The following is a 27,670-nucleotide window of genomic DNA, read 5'->3' on the forward strand; positions in this document are numbered from 1 at the left end:
TTTATGATAAAGTTGAATGATTAAATCATGAATTCTGAACACTTAATAATCACATCGATGTCTATATATTTTACGAGAGTGAAGTCCTTAATTAGATTAAGGAAGATATATATGCATAAGATTGTATCATAATAAAGTAGTACAATGGTGTTTTATTGGTGAATTTGCTACTTTATTTCTACACGACCATCAAATTTGGATGTCGGGCTGAAGTCTTCGTTGTGTCATAATATGTGATTCTTCAGAGAAATTCTTCTTGTGAGCTTCACAGTTACTAAAGCCAACAAAGTGGCAGAAGGTACAAAGATAACATCAGGGATGACCTTAATCTTATTAATCTGTGGGACATTCTCTCCTGCTCTCTTTATGACCATGGCAACTGGGGGTGTTACTAGTCCTGCAATCATCGTGTAGTCGTCAATCTTGCTAAGGTTCGCATTCTTCATCATGAAGTCCACAAACACCTTTTTCTTCTCCTCTGTTGTGGTGACATTTTCCCAATCCTTAAAACATGCCTGTAATTTTTTGTTTTTTTTTTGAAAAAAATAAGATTTATATATAGTAGGTCTATATAGCATAGTAGCATGGTTTTAAAACTCGTTGATTCAACTTGATTCGAATGGATTTTGAGATGAATCAGCCTCAAAATTTGATGGAACCAATACACCGACTAATCCTTGGGGCACGTGGAGTCCCCTCCCCCAACATGCACTAGGTAATTTTTGGGATAAATTTCAAAGGGTGACCCTAAGGAGGGGATTCAAACTCAACACCTCTACTTCCTCAGACTTGGTCTCGGCCTCTCACCAATCCTTAGGGTTTAAAAACTAAATATTTTTACTTATTTTAAAATTTTAATAACTAGTTTTAGAATATTTATAAACTTAGTACCAAGTTGACTGTGAGTTTTCAACTTGGTGGATATTCGAGTCAATCTAAAAGAAGGGTAGTTGACATCTTGCTCGGGTTTTCAAATTGATGACATACCTCTTTATCACAGGGATACTAACGAAACTTAGTCCAGATCTATACACCCAAAGTGGAGAGCTGTATTAATCCTCTTCCCACTCCATAAAACGTACCACATAATCAAGAATACAAAAATAATAATAAAAAGATATAATTTAGGGAATTAATTACTCGGGTTCTTGAGTAAGGCAGGTTTTGAGGTGTGGGAGGAGGATTTCAACACGAAGGGATATTAAAGGCCACAAGAGGGGTCTTTTAGATTAAAAAAAATCTAGGATTTTTCACAAGAGAGTGAAGGGGTTGTATGGTAATTTTCTTTTTTTTGAAGTCTTGGACATGATTAGCCCTTGCTCCTGCCCCTCCAAAAAAAATTTAAAAAAAATTCAATATATTGGGGAACTTAACTGACCTCAACATCTTTGCGTGGTGGTGCATCATAATGCTTACCAGGCAATGCCACATTGATTGTGCTGGATTAGTTCATGAGTCAAGCGTAAGAATGGTTAATGAAGTGAACAAGGCACTTTGACATATATACATGTGTGCACATATACATAAATATATATTCGTATGGGTTGGGATTTGTTAACTCATTAGAAAACATATGATCCTACTTGTGCAAACATGAAATTCAATGGTCGGGATTTCTATATGTATCCCAATAAATCATATCCTATAGAAGATAAATCACAACTGTGGGATTTCTTGTTTATATGATTAGGCTTATTGTTTTTTTCACAAGTCATGGGATCTGACTCCATACAAACATAAAGATAATTTGAGGTATTCCTCAAGATTTTAGTGAAGATTATAGATAACCCTTGAATTTTCAAACTGGTGACATACCCTTTTGACTTATGGTCTTTTGTGAGAGACTATAGTAAAATGACCAAGAGGCTTTCCCTCTTCAAAAACTCATTGTCTTTTAACCTCTTCTATAATTTAGGGAACTTTAAATTTTCAACCTTCTGATTCTATCTCCTTCAACCTCTTACCTCAAGAAAAAGAGGTTGTTAGGTAAAAAAAATATGAAGGGTCTCCAACAAGATGTAGAAGTCAAGGGTATTTAGGTATTTTTATTAGTATCTCATAGAAGACCAAAGTCAAGGGATATTTCATATATTAAAATTTCAAGGGTATCTTTAATTTTTATCAAAACCCAAAAGGGTAGATCGAAAAATATTAACCTTGGAATTATGAATCACTCACTTGAAGATGTCAAGAAGAGCTATGTGGAAGTCTTCAAAAGTGTCGATATCTCTTTCAATAAATTGCTTGCAAAGAGTATCTGTTAGCATATTTACCACTTGACCTGTAGGCAACCCTGAAAAAAAATAAATTAATTAGTCAAAACCTTTTCCATTTAAAAAATATTTAAGGTTCTTTTATTTGTAAGTGAAGACCAATTAAAGCACTAATAAATCCAAAAAACAAGGAGTGGGAATACTCTTCAGCTCACCTTTGAGATAATCTTTTATTCTTAGGAAAAAAAAAATCAATTTCCAAAAAAATGGTATTGGAAACTGATGTTTGATTGCTTTTAGGAAAATGTCCAAAACATAGATTTGGTTTTAGTTTTGGCTTTGGGTGTAATTTGAGCGAATAACATCAGAATTTTCCAACTTCAACAAGAAAATAATTTTTCAGGGGCTCAGGTCGAAAATAATATTGCATGAAAATGGGAAAAATGATTTTCTACTAAAACTTTTGTGTGTAGAGCTGAAAATCGCATTTCCCCACGCAATCTCACAGGATCTAAAAGATAATATGTCGAAATTTTTTGGACCTTATTAAGCTATCTTAAAAAACAATTAACTATACAAAAAATAAAATAAAAAAGAAAAGTATGAAAAATGATATGAAATCCATATAAATCAAATCATTGGTACTTCACTACTATAATTTGGGTTTTGTTACACGATAAGGTGTTTTAAACAGACCTTGGAAATAAGCATTTAAGTGTATTTTTTAAATAAAAATTTATTTTGAAAATAGTTTTGACACGAAAAAAATTAATTCCAATATGTATTTAATGCATTTTAACGTGTGCCATTGGGGAACATGTTAACAAAATCCCTAATATTTTAACAACATTTTTAAATAGTAACTTATATTTAAGAGAGAGAGAGAGAGAGAGAGAGAGAGAGACCTTTTCCCATAAAACTCATGACCAACCCCATTTTGGAAGAGAAAGAGAAATCCACGGATATCAAGAGCCCAAATAGATTAGGCTTACATGATCTCTCTTATTTATAAATTTGTAAGAAGTCTACAAAGAAAGAAAATTAAAAAAATTATGGAATGGCTTTGTAGGTTTGTTGTGAACTCAAGGAAGGAATCGATCCATTGCTTTCTTTTCTTTTACATAGAATACCTGTACTGTACTCACAGGAGTTTAATTGTTACCTGACTCTCGCTCTCCTCTGTGTACCAAGTGGAAACTCTTTGGGCCCACTGATCCATGGACATGTGGCCCACCTGTTGATAGACCTATATGACCTAAGTTAGCCTGATTGATGGTTTCTGGCTGTTGGATTCAACCATTATTTATTTATTTATGGGCTTTATGCACATGTAATTGGATTACAAGCCCATTACGAAATAAACCTAGAATTGAACCACGAATTCAACAATAAGGCTGATTTTCTGCGTATAGGTTTACAAAAAGATTTGATCAAGCTATTATTGGTCGGGTCCGAAAGAGTTTAGTTAATACGTGGAGCACAAAGGAGATTGGGAGTTAGATTGCAATCTAACTCCTAGGAGCACACAGTATCTGTCTCTCCCTATTATATTTTATATTTTCTTGATTTCTTTCTTTTGTGCGATTGGCATTCCGAAGCAATTGATTCTTGACTTAGAACCAGACGTTTACATGATTAACAAACTTTTGAGCAAACCTTAATTCCGCTAAAAAGAGGTATAGAAATGGAGAAGAAAACTTAGATTTCTCTTCCAAAAATCATTCATCTTCAAATTTTTTGATAAATTTTATTACCTTAGCCATTATCTTAAGATTAATCAAACTGACCTCAAAATTGTATCTCATATCTCACATCTTGACATGAAAGTGGATGGGAACCATAGACACTTTTTCACTCATATCTCGATGAAAAGCATCTATGATTCCCATAAACTTTCACTTCAAGATATGCGATGTGAGGCATAATCTTAAGGCCACTTCAGCATTATTCTTTAGTCTATTAGAATATGCTTGTTTTAAACATTGATATTATTCAACATGGTCATAAAAGCTCATCAACACCATGTTGAGTCTGTGTCATTAATTCCACTATACAATATTAGTGATTAATAATAGAAGAATTTATTCATATTTAAGAACATCCTTCTACCTCGAAGCAAGGTCCATTAAACAAAAACTCTACTAAATAAGGTTTTAAGTTTCTCCTTAAGATCAAATAAGAAATGACCAAGCAAATCTATGTTGGATTTTGATGTGTTAAAATGAAAATACGTGCGAGGTTTACTTTCTGGATATAAAATATTGAAAATAATTATATCATCCAATGCCAATGTATATATCAATATGTGCTACTTTCATGAAAATTTGAATTATGAAAAATCCTTTACTATGTATCTCTTTTTTTTTTTTTTTCCTTTTTTACATTCAAGTTCTAAAGTGATGATATAGAAAAAAAATTAAAAAAGGATTCTAAATTTTTTAACATTATATTTCTTAATGGTTAAAATGTAAAATTACGGCATGTCCTTGTTTCTCCTTAAAATAAAAAAAATAAAATAAAATAAAGATAAGAAAATGAAAAAGGAAACAAACCATGATTTTCAATTTCACAAAATGAATAACTTTATCTTAATGATTTGATTAAAATGAGAAATATTTCATTTTCTAATGTAACTAAATTTTATGTTATTGGAGATTTTGTGTTCAACATCCAAATGTAATTAATCTTTCGTAATTTGTATGTCTAAGAATAACTATCTTTATAAATATCATGTTGCATCAAAGAAATTGTATCATAAGTTCAAGGAAAATGGTACCCTATCCAATATATTATTTTTCGTTAGGGAAGGGTTGCATGTAAAAACTTCTCAAAATCGTGGGGTCTTGATTTCATGGTTTGTGCCTTGCCAAGCCTAATTAGGGGTGGCAATGGGTCAGGTCGTGTCGTGTCAATGTAATGGTATTATAAAATTTTACCAAACCCAAATTTAACCCATTTAATAATTATGTCAAAAACTTAAACTCAAATCCAACACATTTATTAAATGCGTACCTCACCCGACCAATGTAATCTATTTAATAAAATTTTAATCTTAATTGAAAAAAATAAGTTCCATTTCCACCACCAAAAATAAAATATCATTACTAAAAACAAAATCATACAATTATAAACCAATATCAACTAATTAATATAAAGTAATTTTCATTGCCCGCATGATCACCATATTGGAAATCAAATACTACAGTCCCCTAAATTTCAAGGGAAACCTCATATTAAAAAATATAAATATAAATAAATAATTTAGTAAGGAAAAATATATTTTTTTCTTTTTCAAATTAAAAGTTTAACCATTAATTATTGAAAAAATATCTTAAGACACTTTATATTTTTTAAATATGAAAAAATATATTTTTTAAAAGTTCTATGACAAATAAAAACATGGTAATTTAAAAAATCCTTAAATAATTGTTAATATTTGATATACCTCTTGTGTTTTATGATTTAAAATAACACATCAATGATTGAATAACTAAATGTGTCAAAATGGGTTAAGCAGGTTGACGTCCTTAACCTATGATCCATTTAATAATTGTGTTAAACTGATCAATACTATTATGATCCAAATCCAATTAAACTTAACCTAAACCCACTAGTTTCATGTTGTTTTCGAGTCATATTAAAATTGCCACCCTTAGCCTTTTAGCCTTTAACCTTCTACTCTTTTTCAATAATACCCTTATAACTTTATTGTTTTCCTCTCTTTAACCACAAAGAGAATGATCGTGTCGTGGACACGAAGAAATAATGATATTGTCATCCTCTAATTTATATAATAAAACACAATAATTGTCTCTCTCATTTGTATGAATCTTTATATATCATAAAATAAGTATATCTCGAGGATAAGTGTTATCTTAATTGCGCTATCTTTTCTTCTTTTTTCTTTCCAAAAATATCTTAAATTTTATTAGCTTTCATTTTTTACCATCTTTCTAATAATACTCTTAACTTTAGAAAATTATTATGGGACTTCCAATTGTTACTTATTACACTCCAATCAATAATATAGAAAATAAGTGAACGATTGAGAATATAATTAAAATACCTAAAGCCTAAAGCCTAAAGCCTAAAGTAGCTCTCTAAATGCCTAAAGCTCTAAAATGGTGTTTTTTAATGTGATTAAAGTAAGTACTTTTAGAGTGGGCATATTTTCACTTTATATAAAGGAAAAGGAAAATGCTACAATCAAAAGTCATCTATTTCGCAGAGAGTGAAATGAACTGAAATCCTGATCCGATCAAAGCGGATTTCAGAATGGAAACCTTCCTCAAGTAATTGTCTCTTCATCTTTCTTTCCCCACGCCTTCTGGCTTTGCTGTTCTTGTCTCTCAAAAAGGGGAACTTCCGGATTCGACCCATTCAGGCGCTGCAGACCTTTCAGCATTTACATGTGCAAAGCTTACACTCTTACTTCGTTATCCACAACACAACACAGTCCACACCCTACTGTAAGTAAGTTTCTTGAGCTTCTCTCTCCTATATATAATAGTTGTTCGATCAATGTTTTTAGAATTGGGTTTTTTTGTAGACGAATATCAAAACAAGGAAACTCAATAAGCTCTTGTAAGTCGTTTTTTCCTTTATTTTCCCAATATTTTTACGATTTATTGCCTTTGATACTGTATTTTTGAAGTAAAATTTTGCAGATTTTGATGAATATTTGAGATAACAATACCCTTTGATGGTTGGCTTCTGTAACCCAATTAATTGCTCCATTTTCTTAGTCTCATCTAGCCTACTTAGACCACTTTCATAAACCCCCTGACCCCCAACCTGAATCAGCCAACTCCTTAACCCTAGCTTTTGCAAAACTTTAATTGGAAAATTAAGGTTCCCCAAAATTGAACAATTCCATTTCTTAAGGTCCCGTTTAAGCCTTTTTTAACTTAAAAGGAAATTTTTTTTGTAAACCCATTCTTCAAATAAAGTTGGCAAAATCATCAATTCCTTACTGATTTGGAGATGGCTGTATCCGTTTTTTATTTTACTTCGATTCAGATTCATCGATGATGAAGTTACTGAAATTTGATTCCTTTTCTATTGAAAAAAAAAACCATGATTAGAGACCGTCTAGAAGGAACCAAACTGCTTGGAATGGAACCAAGTTGGTTAGACGCAACGGGTACCCAGAACTAAGATATTTTTTCATTTTTTTCATATTATAGATAGAATGCTTCTCTTAGTTCCTGACCTTTTAAAGTTAATAGTTATTACAAACTGTGCATTCAAACTTAAAATTAGTCATCTCTCCTAGAAGTTTATTACTTGTAAAGAAAATGAATTTTAGTTTTTGAAAAAAAATACTGACTTATTTCCTTACTAGAGTAAATTGTAATTAACTAATTATGTTATTAATGCTTTTATAAATAGTGTGTTGTGTGCTTGAAAGTAAAAAAAAAAGGTTTTGCAATGATTTATATAAGGTTTTTTCTTGTATTTTGTGATGGAAAAAGACTTGCGTAGAAAGAATATGAAAATTTACTTTCACTACTCACTATACATATAATTTGTCTCATCCGATTCTTGAGAACCGGAACAATGGCTACCCACAATTTTTTGGGGGTTCCAATTCCGATTCCACTTATTTAGAATTGCAACTGGAACATAGAAAATATGATTGTTCCAGTTCTAGAAATCTTATAAACCAAACTGGAACCAACTCATTGAAACCCCTAATTCTATATACATATATAAAAGGGAAGCAACTGAAGAAACTTTTTGTTATGTTTCTATACATCCTTCTCCTCAAAAACATCTTTAATCTCTCCATACATTTTATATTCTTTTGGCATACTCCATCATCAAATCATTCATATTTTTTAAGTTTCTATATCAAATCATTCATATTCTCTTTTAAATTGATTCTATGGGTTATAGTGATAGATTCAGTATACTACTTGATTGTTTTTGTTATGTTCTCGACATGACTAGCTTAACTGAACATTTACTTTTTCACGTGATTTGTGGAACATGAGTACTTGATGGTTATGGTTTGTTTAATATGACACTTGAACTTTGTAAGGCAATGGTTTTAGGAGTGATTCTTTTACATTTTGCTATTTCAATATGTGATGTATATTATGTTTTTTTAATGATTGTTTATATTTATATATTTAAATTTAGACCATTATATGCATATTTACTTCTATGTAATTTAGGATTTCATAACATTGTGGTTGTACTCACCACGTGAAAACTAGAGAACCAAGCTACCGAACCCTGAGAAATGAGAAACAAATTCTCTTCCTATCTGTAAAAACTGAGTTCGTTCTAGGGTGGCTAACCACATACCCAAATCGAAATCAAGAGAACTGATAAACAGGGTAAATAGTATCAAATATATCATCTAGGGAGATAAGACGGAAACTAATCTTTCATATTTGTGTGATTGTACATCATTTAGCTTACATGATTGATTTTGAGAGATTTTTTTTTTTTAAAGATATTTAATATTATAAGGGCACACTAAAGGAAAAAATGTCTAAATTTTACAACTTGTTCATGGAATATTCTTTACTCAATTTTAGTGTTAAAGCAATTAAAAAGGTGAAAATGTCTTTGTGCAGTTTTTAGTTATTCAAATTTTCATTTTTCCCATATCTGCCCCTACCATAACCACTTAATTATTTTCATGCTCCAGCTTCCCTAGCTTAAAGAAAGAATTATATCTACACAGAGGACATTATGCTAACCTATAGACTATTAAGTAGGTATCATATAGGTTTGTTTAAGAATGGATCATTTTGGATTAAACTTCCATCAATATGTAACTAGTAAAAGTACGGTCACTGGTCAAGTTTGATTTAGGTAGCATGAAATTAAAAATCGCGAAAAACTGTTGAAAAAACAAAAAATCAAGATGTTCATTTTTGTTGAAACAGCAATCATTCAAAAAATGGTATTTTTTCTTTTTTCAACAAACTTTATCATTGTGAAAATGTTGGAAAAAATGACGGTCCTAATCCATTGTTTGATTACAATGTAAACAGCACTTTGACCGTATTACAATATCACATCTTGGCCCATAGCACTGCAATAGGTGGACCTGTTATCAATATAATTAGGGAGTTTGTAACAGACTAATCCGGTACCCATTCGAACCTCCAGCTGCGTTATGTTATTTACAAACTCAATAGGCTTATTACATGCATGCACGTACTGCAAGATGTTTGTTTTGCTATGATTTATGCATTTGTATCTCTCTTATGTATAAGAAATCATCAGATGTTACTATGCATGATAATATATACATAGGAGCTGTTTTGTTTCTGTTATACGCAACTCTGAAGACAAAACTTAAAGCAATAAATTTTCATATTCCCTTAGTATTCTTTTTTCCATGATTTGGACTAGAACTTTACTTTAAAGGATTGGGATCAGTTGCTCATGAAAAATAATTCTTGAAAAAATGCATGATCCCGACAGTGTAAATATGAAATCCAACTGTCAGGATTTTTATATATCCCAATGATATTTATCTCGAAGATAAACTGTGACAGTTCAATTTCATGTTTGGGATCATTTATTTTTTCATGAGTCATTTTTTCATGTTGCCAGTTCCTGACCATAATTTTAAAGGTCATTGTCAATACTCAGTATGTTGTTCTAGATAAATCCATTTTTTTTCTGTAATAATTGTTGGCAAGAACTATTGTACACTTAGCTGATACCTTAACTTTTTTTCTATTTTTAATTTGAAAATCATTGTAATTTGGAAAAACTTGTGCAGGAAGATGTTGGATGCAATTATAAATGTTCTCGTAGAAAAATTGGTCGAAGTTCTCTTAAATGAAGGTTCTCATGTGGTTAAATTCCATGAGCAATTTAAGACATTGAAGAAAGAGCTTTTATTCGTGCAAAGTTACCTCAAAGATGCTGAAAAAGTGAGAATGAAGGATAGAAAGGAAACTCTTAAGACTACTGTGCAAGAATTAAGAGAGGTACTATACGATGCAGAGGACATTATATCAGATTGCAAGTTGTTTTTGGAGCCAGAAAGAAGAAAAATGCCATCCAAGTATGTGACCTATTTTTCTCCTTCATACTTGAAATTTCGTTATCAAATGGGAAAGAAGTTGAGTGAAATAAATAAAGAAATTCGGGATCTTAGAGAGAAGATGATATCTTACCTTCCGACAACTCCTACCATTCCAAACCAAGAACAATTTATTATAAATCGGCCAGTGAGATATCCAGTCATAATGAACGACGCTGAATTGGTAGGCTTGGATGATGATGCAGAGAAAATTATTTGTTGGCTCTTAGAGGGACAAGGGCCCTTGAATGTTATTGGAATGGTTGGAATGGGTGGGATAGGCAAAACTACGCTTGCTCAAAAGATCCGCAACAATTCTAATGTGATCAAACACTTCGACCATGTCTTAATGGTAACAGTTTCCCAAACTTTCAAATTTGAAGAGTTAGTCAAGAACATGTTGAGAAAACTCAATGTAGACAAAGACTTGGAAGACATCAATCAAAAAAAAAAAGGCTTGGAAGACATGGATATACTAGGTCTACTGGAGGAACTACATGAGAGACTTAACGAAGAAGTGTGCTTGATTATATTGGATGATGTATGGAGTATAGATGAAGGATCATGGTGGGAGAGCTTGAAGTCAGTTTGTCCTCAAGGGAATGGTAGTTGTGTCATTGTCACAACTAGGCATGAACAAGTGGCTCGATCAATGAGAGCCGCTGAGATGCACATACATCGCCCTAAGCTTCTTCCTGATAAGGATAGTTGGTCGTTATTCACCAAAATAGCATTTATAGAGCACGGAGGTCAGTGTCCTAATCCAGAGCTTGAACGTATCGGTAGAGAGATCGTTTGCGGATGTAAAGGGCTCCCATTGGCAATCAAAGTTGTGGGCGGAATGATGCAAGGTAAAGGACACTCAATCGATGAGTGGGGACGGATATCTGAGAATCTAAAGGAAGAGTTAGCTAAGAAAGGTGAATCGATCTTCTCTGTGTTAGAAGTAAGCTATAGGGAGCTTCCTTCACATTTGAAACCTTGTATGTTGTGTTTGGCTGTGTTTCCCGAAGATTACCGAATTTCATCGGACAATGTGATTCTTTGGTGGATTGGTGAGGGATTTGTTCGAGAACGAGATGACAAAAGGACTGCATATGAAATTGGACAAGAATATATTGATGAATTAATCAGTCGTTCTTTATTACTAGGTTTGGAGATGGGTTATTTTGGTTCCTTTAGCATCCATGATATGATACGTGACATGATTAGAGTGATCGCTAAAGAAGAAAATTTTATTTGCGTCAACGACGAAAGGGGTAGGCCCTCTTGTACCCAATCACGTCGGCTTGGCATGGTGAAGACTACAGATATCTTTCGTGAAGTTAATTTCAAATCATTGCGGATGATAGTGGGGATAAATGTTGAAGCTAACGAGTTTCTTCTAAACCTACGACGGAACCTATGTCAATTAAAATGGTTGAGGGTTTTGGATATTTCTTTCGAATTTTCGTCTGAAGTGGATTGGTTGAGTGGGATAGGATCACTGCAACATATCGTTTATATTCGGATAAAGAACTGTGGAATAAAGAGCCTGCCATATTCTATTAGAAATCTTCCTAGTCTTCAAACTTTATATCTAGAAAATTGGCCTAATTTAAAGAGGTTACCAAGAAATGTAGCATTCCAAATACGTTTAACAGGTTGTAGATCCCTAGACTCGGAATGACTTTTAAGTCCCCATATGGTGTGCTCCTCAATTTGAATATTTTCGTATTTCTTCTCTTTCTCTCTCTTAATGTTTGTTTGTTGTAACAATGTAAGTCTTACTTTTGATGTATAAATGTGTTGTATTAGCAATTGAAGTAGGTTTTTGTCTGCTTCAGTAAATGACATTATTTGGTGGTTTGTTTGAGCTATAAACAATTTTGAGGTGTGGGTGGATTTCCTTGAATTTGAGATTTCTTGCATAACTAGGAGGTGCTTATGACATTTTTACACTTATACAGTCGATCAAACATTGAAGAATAGCAAAACTTACACCATTTTTTCTGTTGTTTTAAAGCTGGGTCAGCAGATGATGATTTTCTATCTAGAAGTAAGGTAGAAAATTGTAAAAATTAGTTGAACTTTTTTGGCTTCAAATCAAGTCAATGAAATTGTGAAATTTCAAACAACATTTTAATTTTCCCCACAAGTACATTATTGTTACCTCCTACCAAAAATAATCACCACTGTTTCATTACAATCTTGTTTTTCTGAATATTTTAGGAATCAATAAAAAAAAAATTTGAAAAAGAAAAAAAAAATTTGTTTTCCTATATAGAACATGTTTTCTATAAGTCTTGTAATCTAATATTTTATATGGTAAATTCATCACAAAAGCTTTTACACGAACGAATAAATTTATCAAGACATAAATATTCGAGAATTTTCAAATAATTACAGGCATATTTATTTATTTTTTAAGTGTGACAAGTGTTAACAAAGCTATCACATAGTTTTAACACTAATAATTTGTCAATACTACGTGATAGTTTTGTCAAAAATGTGTAAAACACTTTTGGTGTTTTCGCAAACTCGATAATTATTTGAAAATTTTCTCAATATCGTACAATAGTATCCAATTACACAATTTGACCAACCCAACTGCAGTTCTACTGTAGATGGTTCATGAACCCTTTGAAGGTTCATTTGGTAATTTAATAGAAATAAAAGGAGCAACTTCTAAGGTAAACCCTGTGAGCGATAGTCCCACATCGCTTAGGTATCAAGACCTTGTGCTATATATAAATCAGGGGTAATCCTCATCTTTCAAGCCAGTTTTGTGAATTAGGCCCACGGGCTTCTACATGATGTCAAAGCAGGTAACCACATGGATGTGGGACACAAATTACACATGAGGGTGTGTGTTTGTCAATGATGTCAAAGCAGGTAACCACATGGATGTGGGACACAAATTACACATGGGGGAGTGTGTGTTTGTCAGGATGAGTTAGGCCCATGGGCTTCTTCATGGTATCAGAGTGGATAACCACAAGTATGTAGGAGACATGTCACACGGGAAGGGGGAGTATGAGTGATAATCCCACATCGCCTAAGTATCAAGACCTTGGGGGTAATCCTCACCTTACAAGTCGATTTTGTGATTATGAGTTTGGCCCATGGGCTTCTACAAACCCCACCTTCCTACAAGTAGGTATCGAGACCTTGGGATGTATATAAACCGAGGCAATCCTCACCTTACAAGCCGATTTTGTCAGAATGGGTGAGGCCCATGGGCTTCTACAAACCCCACCCTTCTGCAAGTTGCAAATCGATAAACCCTAATTTCTGTAAGTTCTCTCTTCAGATCTTCGCAGCTGAAAATGGTGGAATCTCTGTAACCAAAACCGCCCAATTTCAATGTCGATTCCTCTTATCTTATCTCCAAACTCACCCCACAAATCTCCCTTCTTTTCGATTTTCAGAAACCCTTCAAACACTAATTTCTACGCTCTTCGTCGTAATCACTTTCTTCAATCTCGCATTTCTCCAATTATATTTCAATCCTTAAAAGCCTATTCATCTCTAGAATTTTATGGGTTTTCTGTTAAACCCTTAGGGTTTTTAGATCATAGAAGGCCCGGGTTTTCTACTTGGGCAGAAAATGGAGAAGGAGAGATGAAGAGCGTTGTAGATGAAGCCGAAGAAGCTCGAGGACAGAGTACGATGCCTTCGAGGTTCAGATACTTGACGAAAGAAGCTCCAGATCGTCCTGTGAGGTGGCCATGGTTGATTGGTAAGTTAATCTGATCGAAATTTTCCCTCTTTTGTTAGTGAGAGTTTATCTTGAATCAAACGAGTCAGAATTTGTTTCTTAAACTGGATTCTAAATGCCTAATCTCAAATATTAAAAAAAAAAGCATTGAAATTAGGTCCAAAATCAACTTTATTAGTTAGGGTTTATCAAGAATCAAAGGAGTCCAAAACTCAGAATTTGTTTCCCAAACTGGTCCCTAAATTTAGATGTAAAAAAAAATTATATAAAAAAAAAAAGCATTTAAATTTAGGTCCAAAATCAACTCTTTTAGTTAGGGTTTATCAAGAATCAAACGAGTCAGAATCTGTTTCCCAAAGGGTTCCCAATTTAGATGTAAAATATAATATTTAAAAAAAAAAGCGTTTAAATTAGGTCCAAAATCAAGTCTGTTAGTTAGGGTTTATCAAGAATCAAACGAGTCAGAATCTATTCCCTAAACTGGATCCTAATCTAAAATGTATAAAAAAAAAAAGCATTTAAATTTCGTCTAAAATCAACTTTGTTGCATTGTTTTAAGGTAAGCGATACTAGCTATCCAAGTCCACCTGATCTTGTATTTGCTATTTATGTTGCATGAATTATAACTTTACTTGTTGAGATGCAATTATTTCTTCTAACGAGGGGTTTGATCCTCTTTACATGACTATATTTGCAGCCCTAGTTTTCCTCATTTATGCCTGGCGAACCGTATTGTGGGAACTTTCTAATTGGAAGAAAGCTATAATGGGCATTTCCCATTTCATGGGTTACCTCTCAAAACTTGCTTTGGCCACTATTTTTCATTTTGCTGGCGATCAAATCATCGCTGTAATCAGATTTATTGAGATGACACTCTACACCATTCGTTCTATGTACTCTAGTATAGTGGCATCAGCTCCTATTCAGGAGCTAACGGTGATCATCTTATTGACATCGGCAGTGTTTGCTATTGCGGAAGCTACGGTCCCAGACTCCATAAACAGCCAGCCGTACATCCTCACAATTTCTGGCCTAATTGGATATGCAGCTGTAATGGATGTTCTCCCTGAATCTCTCTTCTGGTTGTTTCTTGTGGGATTAGGCTGTTTCTCACGGTTTGTTAAGAAGAGAGATGTTGTTTCATCTACATTGCCCGTTGCTGCTGTGCTAATCGCTGTCGGGCAGCCTTGGATCAGAATTCTCGTAATGGCTTTGTATTTGGCTCTTGCTATCTCTCATCACTCAAAGAAGCTCTCTGAAGGAAACACAGAGATTGAAGGTGTAGAGACAGTTAGAAGACTTCCTATCCCGTTATTGGGTGTGGCGTTGGTCATTGGGATCCATGTTGCTGCGAAGTGGGTCCGTTATCGGCACTTGACGTGGATGATTGTTTGATTGAATGTTGGGTTTGTTATCAAAAGCAATTTTTTATGGGTCTAATGTGTTCTGTTTTAGTGTAAATTTTGCAATTACTAGTTAGATATCTCGCACTTACATGTATGTTGGTGTTGTGTCTTTTGCCTCTGAGTAATATTGTGAGTTCTTTGAACACCTAGTAGAAGGGTGCGGTCAGTTTGGACATGATCTGTGCTTTTGTTGGATAAATATTAAGAGCAAGGGTCATCTGTGTTTTAGGTTTAGGCTGCAGTGGGATTTCTATGAGCTTTGGCTTCTGAACACTGAAAACCCTGTGTGGGTTTGTTGTGGACATGATCATAATCCCCAGCTTCAGCCACTGCAAGATGAGAGCAACTCGATTTTGTGTTTGAAGTTGTGTGTCTCTTCTTTGAAGACTCTGAGAAGCATACCTGATCTAAACTTTTGTTCTCTGTTTTAATAAAATCACTTATGGAAATCCATACAACCGTTGACAAATCAATTTCAAATTGTTGCGAATGGTTGCCACAGATATGGTAGAGGCAGAGTTTCTTCTAAATCTGGGACTGAAACTACATCAATCAAAATGAAATGGTTGCCACAGATATGGTAGAGGCAGAGTTTCTTCTAAATCTGGGACTGAAACTACATCAATCAAAGTGGTGGAGGCTTTTTGGATTATCATCCGAACTCCCTACTGTTGTAAATTAGTTGAGTGGGATCGGGATGGCCACAACATCTCATTTATCTATCTCAAGATAATGAGATCTGGATTGGAGATACTAGCAGATTCTATTGGAAACCTTCAAATTTTATATTTGGAAAAATGTCCTAATTTAAAGAGATTACCAAGAAATGTAGCATTTCAAGATTTAAAGAATTGTGAATCTCTAAAATGCCTACCCGTGGATCTTGGAAATCTTTCCAAACTATAATTGCTATTAATTTTGTGAATTCAAGAGTCAATGATGGGTATCATATTTTTGAGTTGAAGAAAATGACCCTACTACGCAGTCTTGCTTTGAATATATTTTTGAAAGGTGGAATAGAAAAGGCGGATCTGAAAGTGTTATCAGAGCTCAAACAATTGAGGATATTAACATTAATGTTCAAATATTATGGCTATTTTGATCAGTAGCTCTTGGCAAGGAAATGAATCATGAACTTTCACCTCTTCACCAGTTTTCAGAGCTACGTCTTCAAAAATTATCGAGGAGAAAGGACACCTCAATCCGGCTTCTCTTCCCAATTTACGTCATCTTTACCTTCACAAGGGTTTTATCACCCACATGAGTTCAGACTTCTTTCGAATGGAGCAAGAGAATGACAATAGAGTTTGGAAATTGGAATTCTTATTGCTTGATATTCTATATCATTCACAGGAGGAGTAGCCAAGAATACCGAGGCAATGCCATCCTAGAAATAGTCATTCCACCTGCTGTGTGGACCAAAGTGGAATTGCCTTTTAATTTAAATATTTTTTTTTTCTTCAGTTTGTGGTAACAATGTATCTTCATGATGATATAAATAGCATTATTTAGTTTTTTGGGACAATTTTTTAACACCACACACATTATTAGAGGCATGGTGGATGTTCTTGAGGTCTTTTTGTGAAAGTAGGATAATATCACAAAAAAAAAAAAAAACAAGAGATGAGAAGAGAGGGAATTGCACGAGCCATTGAACAACATGTTTTTTTCCCTAATCAAGTATGCTGGAAATTGCACCAAGTAGAAATTTTCTCGCACATTTTTTATTTTTTGAGGCACAATTGAGTGTGAGCTCTTTTCCTCAACCAAATGAGGCTGCTCCTTCAAGTCGCTTAGCACCTCAATTTTTTGAATCTCCCTTTCTACATCTTCCCCCAGTGTATTTCTAACCATATCCATGTTTCATGAACAACCATTGTAAGCAACATTCATATGAAGGTTATCGTAAAAATAAATGAAACCAGTCTATTGTAGTGCTCTCTCCATTCCAGTTATAGCACAACCACTCATAGTTAGTGCTATCAAATGCCTAGATTGCTTCATAGTGTGATGCTATTCATCTTCGAGCAGCACGGATTTTCGTTGCCATTCCATAAAGATTTACTTATTTGTAAACTTTTTGGATCTGTTAAGTAATTTTCCACTTTTAATTAGTACTTACAAGTCTCCCAAATCTAACTTCTTATGTTCACACAATTATGACCGTAATTACTAACACGAAATCTAACTAATGAGATAAAAGATATATGTTATAGAAGGAAAATGCTGGACTAACCTTGAAGTTCGCTTCGTTTCACACTTTGCTGACATGGATGTGTATACAGAACCATAGATGTGTTTCATCGAGATACTGAGTGGAAAGCATTTATATCTCGATAAAAAAGAACCATAGGTTCTGTGCACACCTCCATGTCAGCATGACTCATTAAAGAATACATTATGCCTCTCTAAGATAAATCCCAATCGTTGGATTTCACATACACATGATTAATATTGTGTGTGAACATATAAAATGTCTTCGGATTTAACCCTATGTACATCAGACTTGATTGGTATAATTAGTATATTGTAGAAGGTACTTCTAGGTGCCATCATCTCACCTTTCTTCTTATATAAATATGAAGGCCAAAATATTTTTATAAATCCACCAAACCCAAGTGGGTAATATATTATACAATAGTATAATGTGGAAGACTTGACTTTGTATTACTCTATGGGTAGTAGTTAGTACCTCTGTTTCTCATCTCTCCTATATACAGCTGCCTATCTATGATCCTTATAAGACAGAGTACTTTGAAAAACAAGAAGGAAGCTCTAATAAGAACTTGTAAGTCCTATTTTCCTTCGATTTTCCAAAGCTTTTATGATTTTCCTAAGCTTTTATGACTATTTCCTTAGCTTATTATTATTATTAAAAGATCCACAAGAGGGTTCTCAAGAATTTTAAGAAAAACTTTAAATTTTAATTTCAAGAAAATTAAACAAAATTTAATTATCCTAATCCTTATAAAAAAAATTACAATCCTAATCTAATAAAATGAACAAGTTGATCCTTATCAAACAAAAATCGGCAATACTAATTTAAACTAATCATAATTCAACTCAAAAGCTATCTAGAAAAATCTATAAAAAAGAACCTCTACACCCAAAATTTATATGCCTGCTCTCTTGAATCCTAAAACAGAACCATCCAAACTTCTTCAACCCCGAAAATCAAAGTCCCAACTCAATACCCATACCCTGGGGTCTGCCTTTCATCTAGAAAACACTCAAGAACACCCAAGAAAACCATCAAAACACTTAATTCCTCTTCAAAAGTTCCAAATCATCCGAAAAATGTATTATATTGGAGTTTGGACTCATACCCGGAGATAGATATTATTTCAAGAACATTGTAAGGATTATTCTATTATCTACAAATTTTTGAATAAGGAATTATTCTATTATTTACGAATTTCTGAGGGAACCTATCGCTGCAATCAAGAAGATAAACTTCTTTCCCTAGAGTTTAAGTCTTTTTTTCTTTTGAAATGTAGATCTTTTGGTAATAGTAGAAACCGACTTTTTTCTTTGTGAGATTTATGCCTACTACCTTTCAAATCCCATAACTTGATCCCACAACTCCTTCCTATAGTAGATTTTTTTGCATTTTGTCCATTTTGAATCAATTTTTTGTTCTTAGACTATAAAACTAGTTAACGAACTCCATTAAACCCCAAAGTCGGGTTTCCCAAAACCAAAAGCAGATCCACTCCCATGGATCGAGGTGCTTTCAACAGAGAATCATTACCAGGAAAAAATCTATGGTTTTGTGCATACTGCCACATCAATGAATGTCTTTCTATTTTCTTTTTAGTCAGTTTAGAATGACTCTGATTATGTTATGAGTCATGCTAGTGTGATTGTGTAAGACGCTACGTTTGACACTGAGTTGGCGTGAAGGTCTTTGGAGAACCTTGATGAAAAACATCTATGGTTCCATGTACACCACCAATTCAGCTTAGTGTCGAACGTAGTATCTTATGCAGTCACTTTAGGATTTCCTTTTTTTATATCATACAATAAGGCACAGTGCTTGGAAAAGCAAAGACAGAAGAATAAGTTTCTTTCTCCTTATAAATAACGTGATTTTTATTATTTCCCTTCTACAATATTTATTGGTGATATGTATGTAATAGTGTCTTTCTGTGTAGGTGAATCTAAAAAGAAGGAAGCTTGTAGTTATATAATTAAGTCTCGGGAGGTCAATCCGGAAAGAAGGAAGCTCTAATAAACACATAAGCACTTGTAAGTTCTAATTTCCTTTGTTTCCCCAAGGCTTCTATGGTTTTATTTCCTTGATTTATTACCATTATATTTGTCTTCTAGTCCCAAGCTTTTTGTTTTTGTTATTTCTGTTTTCTTATATTTTTTCCATGCCACATCAACAAATCTCACTTCTTTCCACGAACAATTTCATTGCTAAAAATGATAATTTTGTCGCACCATTGTCATTAGAAGGACGTGACTAATTTTTTTTGTCACAAAGCATAGAGTTGTCGCAAAAAAGTGGTCTTTAGCCATGAATAATTAATCGTCGCTAAATGTAAGACTTCCACCATAAAAATTATCCCCAAATGTCATATATATATTGTCGCTCATAGTGCCCCAAGCATGGTGAATATTCGTCACAAAAAAACTTACTATTTTCCACAACTTTAATGTCGTCGCAAAAAGTTACTTTTTCCCACAAAACCTTCTCGTGGTTAATAATATTTTTATCATTTTGAGAAATATAATTCACCACATATATCATTCATGACAAAAGATAACTTTTCGTGGAGAAAAAACCTTATTTTCCATTAATACTTTTCGTGGCTGAGTATTTGCCAATATAAATTTCTTCACAAAAAAACATATTTTGTTATGAATCTTCTCGTAGCTTATTTATTTATTTATTTATTTAAATTGAGACAAAAATATAATTAGGTAAGAGTTTATTTTGTTGCAAAAGTTACTTTTTACAAGGAAATTCAAGTTGTGATATAAAAAAAAAACTATATTTTTCTTAAATATATTTATTTTATTTATATATTTTTTTATTCACTTGTCAATTACCTGCTAACAATTAATTATAAATTATCGCGAACAATATAAATGAAATCTAAAAATAAAATAATATAAAAAGTAAACAAATAAAGTGTACAAAATATTACATTGCATATGTCACAATACATCAATGAATAAGAAATAAAACTCCAAAAAGTTGAATCCATACACAATCCACAATCAGGTATCATGGTATCGTCTTCAAGCCTTGTGGATACTATAATATGACGAAAATTAATCCTACTGAATTTTCTCTAAAATTAATCCTAAAAGTACTCCAATCTTATACATCCTGTAAAATTTCTCATCTGAGACTTGAAAGTTGTCCTTTACCATCTCCCAATCTGATTCGGATTTGATGGTAATTGCTTTACAATTCCAACTTGCTAAAAACTGTAGATCCAACCAATTGGTCCAATAAATCAAGTCAAGGTATGGGAAAATGGTATGTTACTGTAACCTTGTTTATGACTCTGTACACATGTTCCAACTAATGTTTGACCAGTAATTGGCACTTAAGCTCTTCATGTTTTTTGGGCTCGTATGGTAGGAGGGAGTAATTAGCAAAGATCAGAACCCAGTACCAAGTCTATCTGATGGTATATATCCCTCAGGAGAGGTAGCACAATGACTAGGTCACTAGCAAGGATGCCCCAACCAATGCTATCATCTCTTCCTATAAAAGCATACATTACACAGGATCCCTCTTATTTCCTCCAGGAAATTTTCCCATGGATAAGGGATTAGAACCCTCTTTGAGGCCTAATTTAGGCACCTATTGGAGCCCCTACTGTTCTACACTTTTACAAACAATAATACATGCTTCTATACAACAAAGTACGTTGTCATGATTTTAAGCACCTTTCTTTCTTTCGTGTACAATAAATAATCAGAAGTTTCTACGTTCTGCTTATATGTGTAGGAGATATTTTATGTACACAATTCTGAAGATGAACCCTTAATCTTCTTTTTGTCACGATTTGGTTTTACACTTACCTTTAAATGACATTCTTGATATATATTGGTCTACATTGATGCGATATATATTTTTTTTGTATTACTGGAATACCTTCAGGCAAGAAGTGATGATATGCTTTTGAGTTGTTACCTTCACTTTCTTCCATTTTTTAATTTGAAAATTATATTTTTGGAAAATTTTTGTAGGAAGATGTTGGATGCAGTAATCAATAGTCTCATAGAAAAGTTGGTCGAAAGTCTCTTAAATGAAGGTCGTCATGTACTTCAATTCCATGATGAGTTCGAGGTTTTGAAAGATGAGCTTTTGTTCATGCGAGGTTACGTCAAAGATGCAGAAAAAGCAAGAGTGGAGAACCAAAAGGAAACTGTTAAGGTTGCTGTGCAGGAATTGAAGGAGTTATTATACAATGCAGAGGACCTTATATCAGATTGCGAGTTGTTCTTGACATCAAAAAGAATGAAAATGGCATCCAAGTACATGAATTATTTTTCTCCCTCGTACTTGAAATTCCGTTATAAAATGGGAAAGAAGTTGGGTGAAATAAATCAAAAAATTCGAGTTCTTAATAAGAGGATGAGAAATTACATTCCTACAGCTCCTACAGTTCCAAATCCAGAACAATCAGGTATAAATCGGCCAGTGATATACCCAGTCCTAACGAATGATGCTGAAGTAGTAGGCCTGAAAGATGATGCAGAGAAGATTATAGAGTGGCTCTCACAACTACAAGGATCCTTCAACGTTATTGGTATCATTGGAATGGGTGGGATCGGCAAAACTACCCTTGCTCAAAAAATACTCTCAAATGTGACAAATGACTTCGATAGTGTCTTGATGGTGACTGTTTCCCAAACTCTCAAATTCGAAGAGTTAATCAAGAACATGTTGAGAAAACTCAATGTAGACATAAAAGACTTGGCAAACGTAGATGTAAAAGGTCTACTAGAAGAAGTACGTGATCGGTTAGAAGGGAATCGATGCTTGGTTATCCTGGATGATGTGTGGGATCTAAAGGAAGGGTTATGGTGGGAGAGCTTGAAGTCAGCTTTGCCTCTAAGAAATAGTTGTGTCATTGTCACAACTAGGCACGAGGAAGTGGCTCGATCAATGGGAGCTGCTGAGAAGTACATACATCGTCCCCAGCTTCTTTCTGACAAGGAAAGTTGGTCATTATTTACCAAAACTGCATTTGGAGAGCAAGAAGGTTGGTGCCTTAATCCCGAGCTTGAGCGTATTGGTAGGGGGATTGTTGCTGCATGTGAAAGGCTCCCACTAGGTATCAAAGTTGTTGGTGGAATGATGAAAGGTAAAGGTTGTTCGATCGGGGCGTGGAGTCGGATATACAAGAATTTGAAAGAAGACCTAGTTAAGAAGGATGAACCAATCTTTTCTGTCCTAGCAATAAGCTACCAAGAGCTTCCTTCACATTTAAAACCATGCATTTTGTGTTTGGCCATGTTTCCCGAAGATTGCGTTATCCGGTCAGATGATATAATTCCTTGGTGGATTGGTGAGGGCTTGATTCGAGGAAGAGGAGATGACCGAAGGGCTGCATATGAAATTGCACAAGAATACATTGATGAATTAATTGGACATTGTTTATTAATGGTTGAACGGATGGACAGGTTCGAAGAACACTATAAAGAATTCAAAATCCATGATTTGGTACGACACATGATCAGGTCAATCGCCAAGGAAGAAAAATTTATGTGCTTCGATGATGATGATCACAGGGGTAGGCCATCCTGTAACCAATCACGCCGGGTGGGTATGGTGGGGAATACTGATATGAATCTCTTGAATGAAATCGATTTCAAATTGTTGCGGACCATAGCAGGGACAGAAATGGAGGATGGTAGGGGATTTTGTCAAAATATGGGAGTGAAACTATGTCAATTGAAATGGCTGAGGGTTTTGGATATTTCTTTTTCTTCCTCCGATAGTGGAGGAGAATGGTTGAATGGGATACGATGGTTGAAACATCTCATTTGTCTAAGAATTAATGGATGTGGACTGGCTAAAATTCCTGATTCCATTGGAAACCTCCTAAACCTTCAAAGTTTATATCTTCAATGTTTTTCTAAATTAAAGGGATTACCAAAAAGTATTGCATCTCTGGAGAAACTAACCATCTTATCTTTGTGTGAATGTAAATCTATAGAAGGGATGCCGAAGGAGCTTGGAAATCTTACAAACCTTGAAGAGTTGTCGGGTTTGAAAGTTAGAAATTATGATAAAAGGTCATTTTGTGTTCCTGATTTGAAGAAAATGACTAAACTCCGTGCGCTAGAGATGGAAATAGACTTAAAAGATGGAATTGAAGAAGGGGATCTGAAAGTATTGTCAGAGCTCAAGCAATTGAGGAAGTTAAGCTTATATGTGTATGGAGATTATGAAATGGAAAGTAAAATACAGCAACAACTTTTACCTCTTGAACAACTTACAGAGCTTTGTCTTTATGGCTACTGTGGACTAGCGACACCTATTTGGCTCAATCCCACCACTCTTCCCAATTTACTATACCTTTGTCTCCATTATTGTTTATTTAGACGCTGCAGTCCGCAATTCTTTGGAGGAGGGAACGAAGAGGTCTGGAAATTGGAAGTCGTAGTTCTCAACTATGTAGTTTCTAGGGAAAGCTGGGAAACGATGGAATGCGCAATGCCATTCTTAAAACGCAAACATACTTGCGAGTGCCTTTTGGGTGGTGGTGATGATGATGATGATGATTATTGATGCTGCCATTTTACATATTTTTTATTTATATTTTACTCTTTCCATATCTATTTAGTTTTGTTTCTTTGTTATATAAGTATTAACGTACGTTTGATCTATAAAATAAATAATTTGGTTGTTGTAACATTAAAGTTTTTTATTTTTTGTCTCCTCCTTCATCTGCAAATAGCATTATGTAATTTCTGAATGGTAACAGGTTATAAAGAATGTGAGGTGGATTATTATTAATTTGGAAAACAGCATCAGTTGCAAATTACAGTTTCCAAAGGTTTAATCCCTAGGAATATCTTTCCTTCTCACCCAAACCTTTAAATATTATTCCTCGTCCGTCCGGTTACTAAACAAGGTCAGGTGACATATCCCATTATATGTCACGTGGCATTTTGTGAAACTCATTGACCATATGGATATGTGATCCGTCCCTTGGTCATGTTGTGTAAATGTCTTATATTATGAAGGAAGAATATGAAAAGGGCAATCGTGTAATATTTTTTTGTAAGGATTTTCTATATTTTAGAATTTCTGTTTTGGAGAGATTTACATATTTTGATAACTCCAGATTTTATAAATAGATATCTCTAGGACTATAAAATTTATAAGAAAATAATTATCGTTCTTGTTCTATTCCTTAGATGTAGGCACACTGTCAAACCACGTAAATCCTTGTGTTCGTGTGCGTTTTTTATTATTTATTTTTTTTATCTCTTTGTTGTTTCGATTTTTCACTTCTACGCACAAAAGATCAATTGATTGGTGATGTGAATCCATTGATTATAGCATTGTCTTAAGATTCTAATCAATGGATTTAAGTTCTTTTTCAAGAGATTAGATTTAGTGGATATAATTTATCAAACACTACGATTTTCGATACGTAAGGTTAATCAAAGGATGTACCACATATCCATGCAGTTAGTGGGTTCCCAAAAATGCCACATGACATCTAATGGGGTGGTACCTGACCTTGGTTAGGAACAAGACACCTGACTGGATCACTACTCATTAGTTAATTACAGTGAGTTCATTTTTAAGAGAGTGCTAATTCCACACTTTGATTGCACCTAAAAATTCAATCGAAAAAGAGAGTTTGTTTTTGGCATAGTTTTATGGTCCACTAAGCCAGCATAAAACTTAGTTGAGTTGACTCAACTCGATTGGATTTTGAGGTGATTCTGTTGCAATAATTGTTGAACCAACTCAAAAATATTAAGTCAACGCATCGGCTATGCCAAGTCAACTCTAGAAAATGAACTGATTCTAATAAAAAATTAAACTTGGCCGAGTTATTGGGCCATGTATAATATTTTTGTGGATTTAAAATATTAAAAAATTATTTTTTAGTATTTAAAATTTTAATTTATTTGTATTCGACTCATTCAAGTTGACTCGCAAGTTGTCAACTTAACTCTACTTGATGACATCCAAGTTGAATTGAGTATTTGAGTGTTAAAACTATAGTAGTTCGTTTTTTAGGGTTTGACCAAAGTCAAAGAGGGTTGGAGGGTCGCTGGAGATCCAATTACAACGGGTCAAAACTGATCAGATTATGTGCCGGGTCAAATGGGATCCGGTTTTACCATGTTCGGTTGGGCTTGGATGATTCAGTTAGTAACAGATGAATGTGTTTCAAAAATTACTTAATGGTCTTTTTGAATGGACTATTGTCCATGAACAAAATGTCTTAACTAATGCACGATGGGCTAAAGTACCCAGCAGCCTCCACTTAATAAACAGGGTTCAGCCCTTTGAAAGTCGGATTTGGGTATTTGGGCCTAAAGCTTACCTTCTTCCTCAACTGTCCCATTGGGCTAGGGGTGTCAACGGGTACCCAATTACCTAGTTACCCGGTTTTGGGTCCATTATGAGAGATCCGATGTACCCAATGACCTAGTTTCTTGGTTTTGGGTCCATTATGAGAGATCCCATTATTTTTCAGGTCAGTTATGAGTAGTCATTTTAAGAACCCATTAAGAATCGGGTCTCCATCGGGTAAACGGGTAAATAGGAATTGTTTTATTTTTTTGGATGGTATTCATATTTATTATTTAGTAGTACAATTAATTAAGATGATATTTATGAGTTTTTGGATGAAATTTAGAGGGGGTGTGGTGTTGGATTGCTAATGTGGTAATTCATTTGAGCAAAACAATCCTTAGTAATTAAGTCAAATTATTTTTATTTTTGTCTTAAAGGGTACCCAATGGGTATCGGATATTTCTTGGGTTGGTTCTGGTTCCAAGGGTCTCATACCCAAAATCGAAATCGATGTTTAAGTTCGGGTCCAATTTTGGGTATACATGCAACCGAACCAAACCCAACCCATTTACACCCCAACATAGCATTATAGGGGTTTTGAAAACCCTAAAGACAAAAGAACGAATCAGCTGCTTTAAAAGGAAAATCATCAACCCTTGGTTGACGGCAAAGGGTGACCACGGTGAAGAAGCACCAATGATCACACATCCGGTGATCACATGATCAATCGGGGAAGATTTTGATGGTTTAATAATAAAAAGAAAGAGGGTATTGAAAAAAATTCAAACTTCCAATCAAGAACAATATATTCTATTCGATTAAATATTGAAATCAATTGAATGCAAAAACTTCAACCAACGCACTGATACCAATTGTTGGGTTTTAAATTGAAAACAGAACTTTAACTCTAAACATTCCATCAATTTGAACATCAAACATGAATAAACGAGATTCTAGATCATCGACATACGTGTCAAATAGCAAGCTTAAAATCGAATAGGATAGAGAAATATATAGATTTAATTCCTTAGAGTTCTTTGATTGATAATTTCTTCTCTAGTCTCATTGATAAATACTACACCAAGGTATTTGCTCTTTAATATAAGTTGTTACTTCATCTATAATTAGTCACACACTTATGAGGGGTCATACATTTGAACCCAGTACGTCAAGGTTGCATTGCAATATATAATAAAGAAATTGCTATGGGCCCAAGAATTTGGGTCTATTGGTCCATAGTGGTTGTCCATCATACCCAGCAGTCCTGAATTCGATTTGTATAAACGGCCCAAAAGGTTTGGCCTATTAGAAATTATCAAAAGCTAAGTCTGGGCCCGGCTTAATGACCAATAAATGCATCACCTACCCCTTAGTGAAAACAACACTCTAAAAATCAGACTTTATTTCACCTTATTTAGTTGATTCTGTACCACATTAGGATTTGCACGAAAACGGGTCATTTAATATGGCCAAGCCCACATCTCATCGCAAATATATCAAATTAAAACAATATTTAAAATTAGAAATATAGGTATATATTGTTTTACACTAGATTACTAATATATAGATTTAATTACTTAAAAGAGTTCTTTTGAAAGACAGCAGTTCCAGCCTCTCTCTAGGTATTTTTAGTGTCCATGATATGGTACGTGATATGATTAGAATGATTGCCAAGGAAGAAAATTTTATTTGCTTCGATGACGGGTAGGCCTTCCTGTAATAGATCACGTCGGGTTGGCATCGCGAGGAATGTAGGAGATTTGAATCGCTTTGTTGAAA

At 34.0% G+C, this 27,670-nt stretch overlaps 4 protein-coding genes across 8 annotated transcripts; 3 read left to right on the plus strand and 1 right to left on the minus strand.

Annotated features, from left to right (window-relative positions):
* Nucleotides 1–61: 61 nt before the first annotated feature.
* On the minus strand, nt 62–3,208 carry LOC147408096 (calcium ion-binding protein). Its single transcript, XM_086432879.1, has 4 exons — nt 3,119–3,208; nt 2,179–2,293; nt 1,379–1,439; nt 62–515 (listed from the first exon to the last, which is right to left on the minus strand). Exons 1-4 carry the CDS (start codon nt 3,147–3,149, stop codon nt 225–227), a joined length of 498 nt encoding a protein of 165 aa, XP_086289005.1. The 5' UTR covers nt 3,150–3,208; the 3' UTR covers nt 62–224.
* Nucleotides 3,209–6,374: 3,166 nt separating this feature from the next.
* LOC147408097 (disease resistance RPP13-like protein 4) lies at nt 6,375–12,168 on the plus strand. Of its 5 annotated transcripts, none has more exons than XM_086436970.1 (3): nt 6,375–6,682; nt 6,763–6,797; nt 9,964–12,168. In XM_086436970.1, the coding sequence occupies exons 1-3, from the start codon at nt 6,623–6,625 to the stop codon at nt 11,936–11,938; spliced, it is 2,070 nt and encodes a 689-aa protein (XP_086293096.1). In that variant the 5' UTR covers nt 6,375–6,622; the 3' UTR covers nt 11,939–12,168. The 5 variants fall into 5 exon arrangements, with proteins under 5 accessions (XP_086293096.1, XP_086293097.1, XP_086293098.1 ...); XM_086436971.1 differs by having other exon boundaries at nt 6,376–6,686; XM_086436974.1 differs by lacking the exon at nt 6,375–6,682 and adding an exon at nt 9,224–9,321.
* A 1,274-nt stretch (nt 12,169–13,442) lies between these two features.
* Nucleotides 13,443–15,484, plus strand: EMB1923 (embryo defective 1923). The gene is made up of 2 exons (XM_086436975.1): nt 13,443–13,990; nt 14,667–15,484. Exons 1-2 carry the CDS (start codon nt 13,615–13,617, stop codon nt 15,362–15,364), a joined length of 1,074 nt encoding a protein of 357 aa, XP_086293101.1. The 5' UTR covers nt 13,443–13,614; the 3' UTR covers nt 15,365–15,484.
* A 6,108-nt stretch (nt 15,485–21,592) lies between these two features.
* Nucleotides 21,593–24,139, plus strand: LOC147408099 (disease resistance RPP13-like protein 4). The gene has a single exon (XM_086432654.1). It carries the CDS (start codon nt 21,593–21,595, stop codon nt 24,137–24,139), a length of 2,547 nt encoding a protein of 848 aa, XP_086288780.1.
* The last annotated feature ends 3,531 nt before the right edge of the window (nt 24,140–27,670 follow it).

Source organism: Akebia trifoliata, chromosome 3 (assembly GCF_017979445.1).
Source record: "Akebia trifoliata isolate Shusen 1 chromosome 3, ASM1797944v1, whole genome shotgun sequence".
NCBI classification, from domain to species: domain Eukaryota; kingdom Viridiplantae; phylum Streptophyta; class Magnoliopsida; order Ranunculales; family Lardizabalaceae; genus Akebia; species Akebia trifoliata.

Bases quoted from the DNA above. Each gene is read 5' to 3' on its own strand.
- LOC147408096 (XM_086432879.1), bottom strand. From the start codon at position 3,149: ATGGGGTTGGTCATGAGTTTTATGGGAAAAG. The intron at 1,440-2,178 runs GTGAGTGATTCA...GAACTAATCCAG, and splicing joins GCTCTTCTTGACATCTTCAA to CACAATCAATGTGGCATTGC. The intron at 516-1,378 runs GTCAGTTAAGTT...AAAAAATTACAG, and splicing joins CACCACGCAAAGATGTTGAG to GCATGTTTTAAGGATTGGGA.
- LOC147408097 (XM_086436970.1), top strand. From the start codon at position 6,623: ATGTGCAAAGCTTACACTCTTACTTCGTTATCCACAACACAACACAGT. The intron at 6,683-6,762 runs GTAAGTAAGTTT...GTTTTTTTGTAG, and splicing joins AACACAGTCCACACCCTACT to ACGAATATCAAAACAAGGAA. The intron at 6,798-9,963 runs GTAAGTCGTTTT...AAACTTGTGCAG, and splicing joins AGGAAACTCAATAAGCTCTT to GAAGATGTTGGATGCAATTA.
- EMB1923 (XM_086436975.1), top strand. From the start codon at position 13,615: ATGTCGATTCCTCTTATCTTATCTCCAAACTCACCCCACAAATCTCCC. The intron at 13,991-14,666 runs GTAAGTTAATCT...CTATATTTGCAG, and splicing joins GAGGTGGCCATGGTTGATTG to CCCTAGTTTTCCTCATTTAT.
- LOC147408099 (XM_086432654.1), top strand. From the start codon at position 21,593: ATGTTGGATGCAGTAATCAATAGTCTCATAGAAAAGTTGGTCGAAAGT.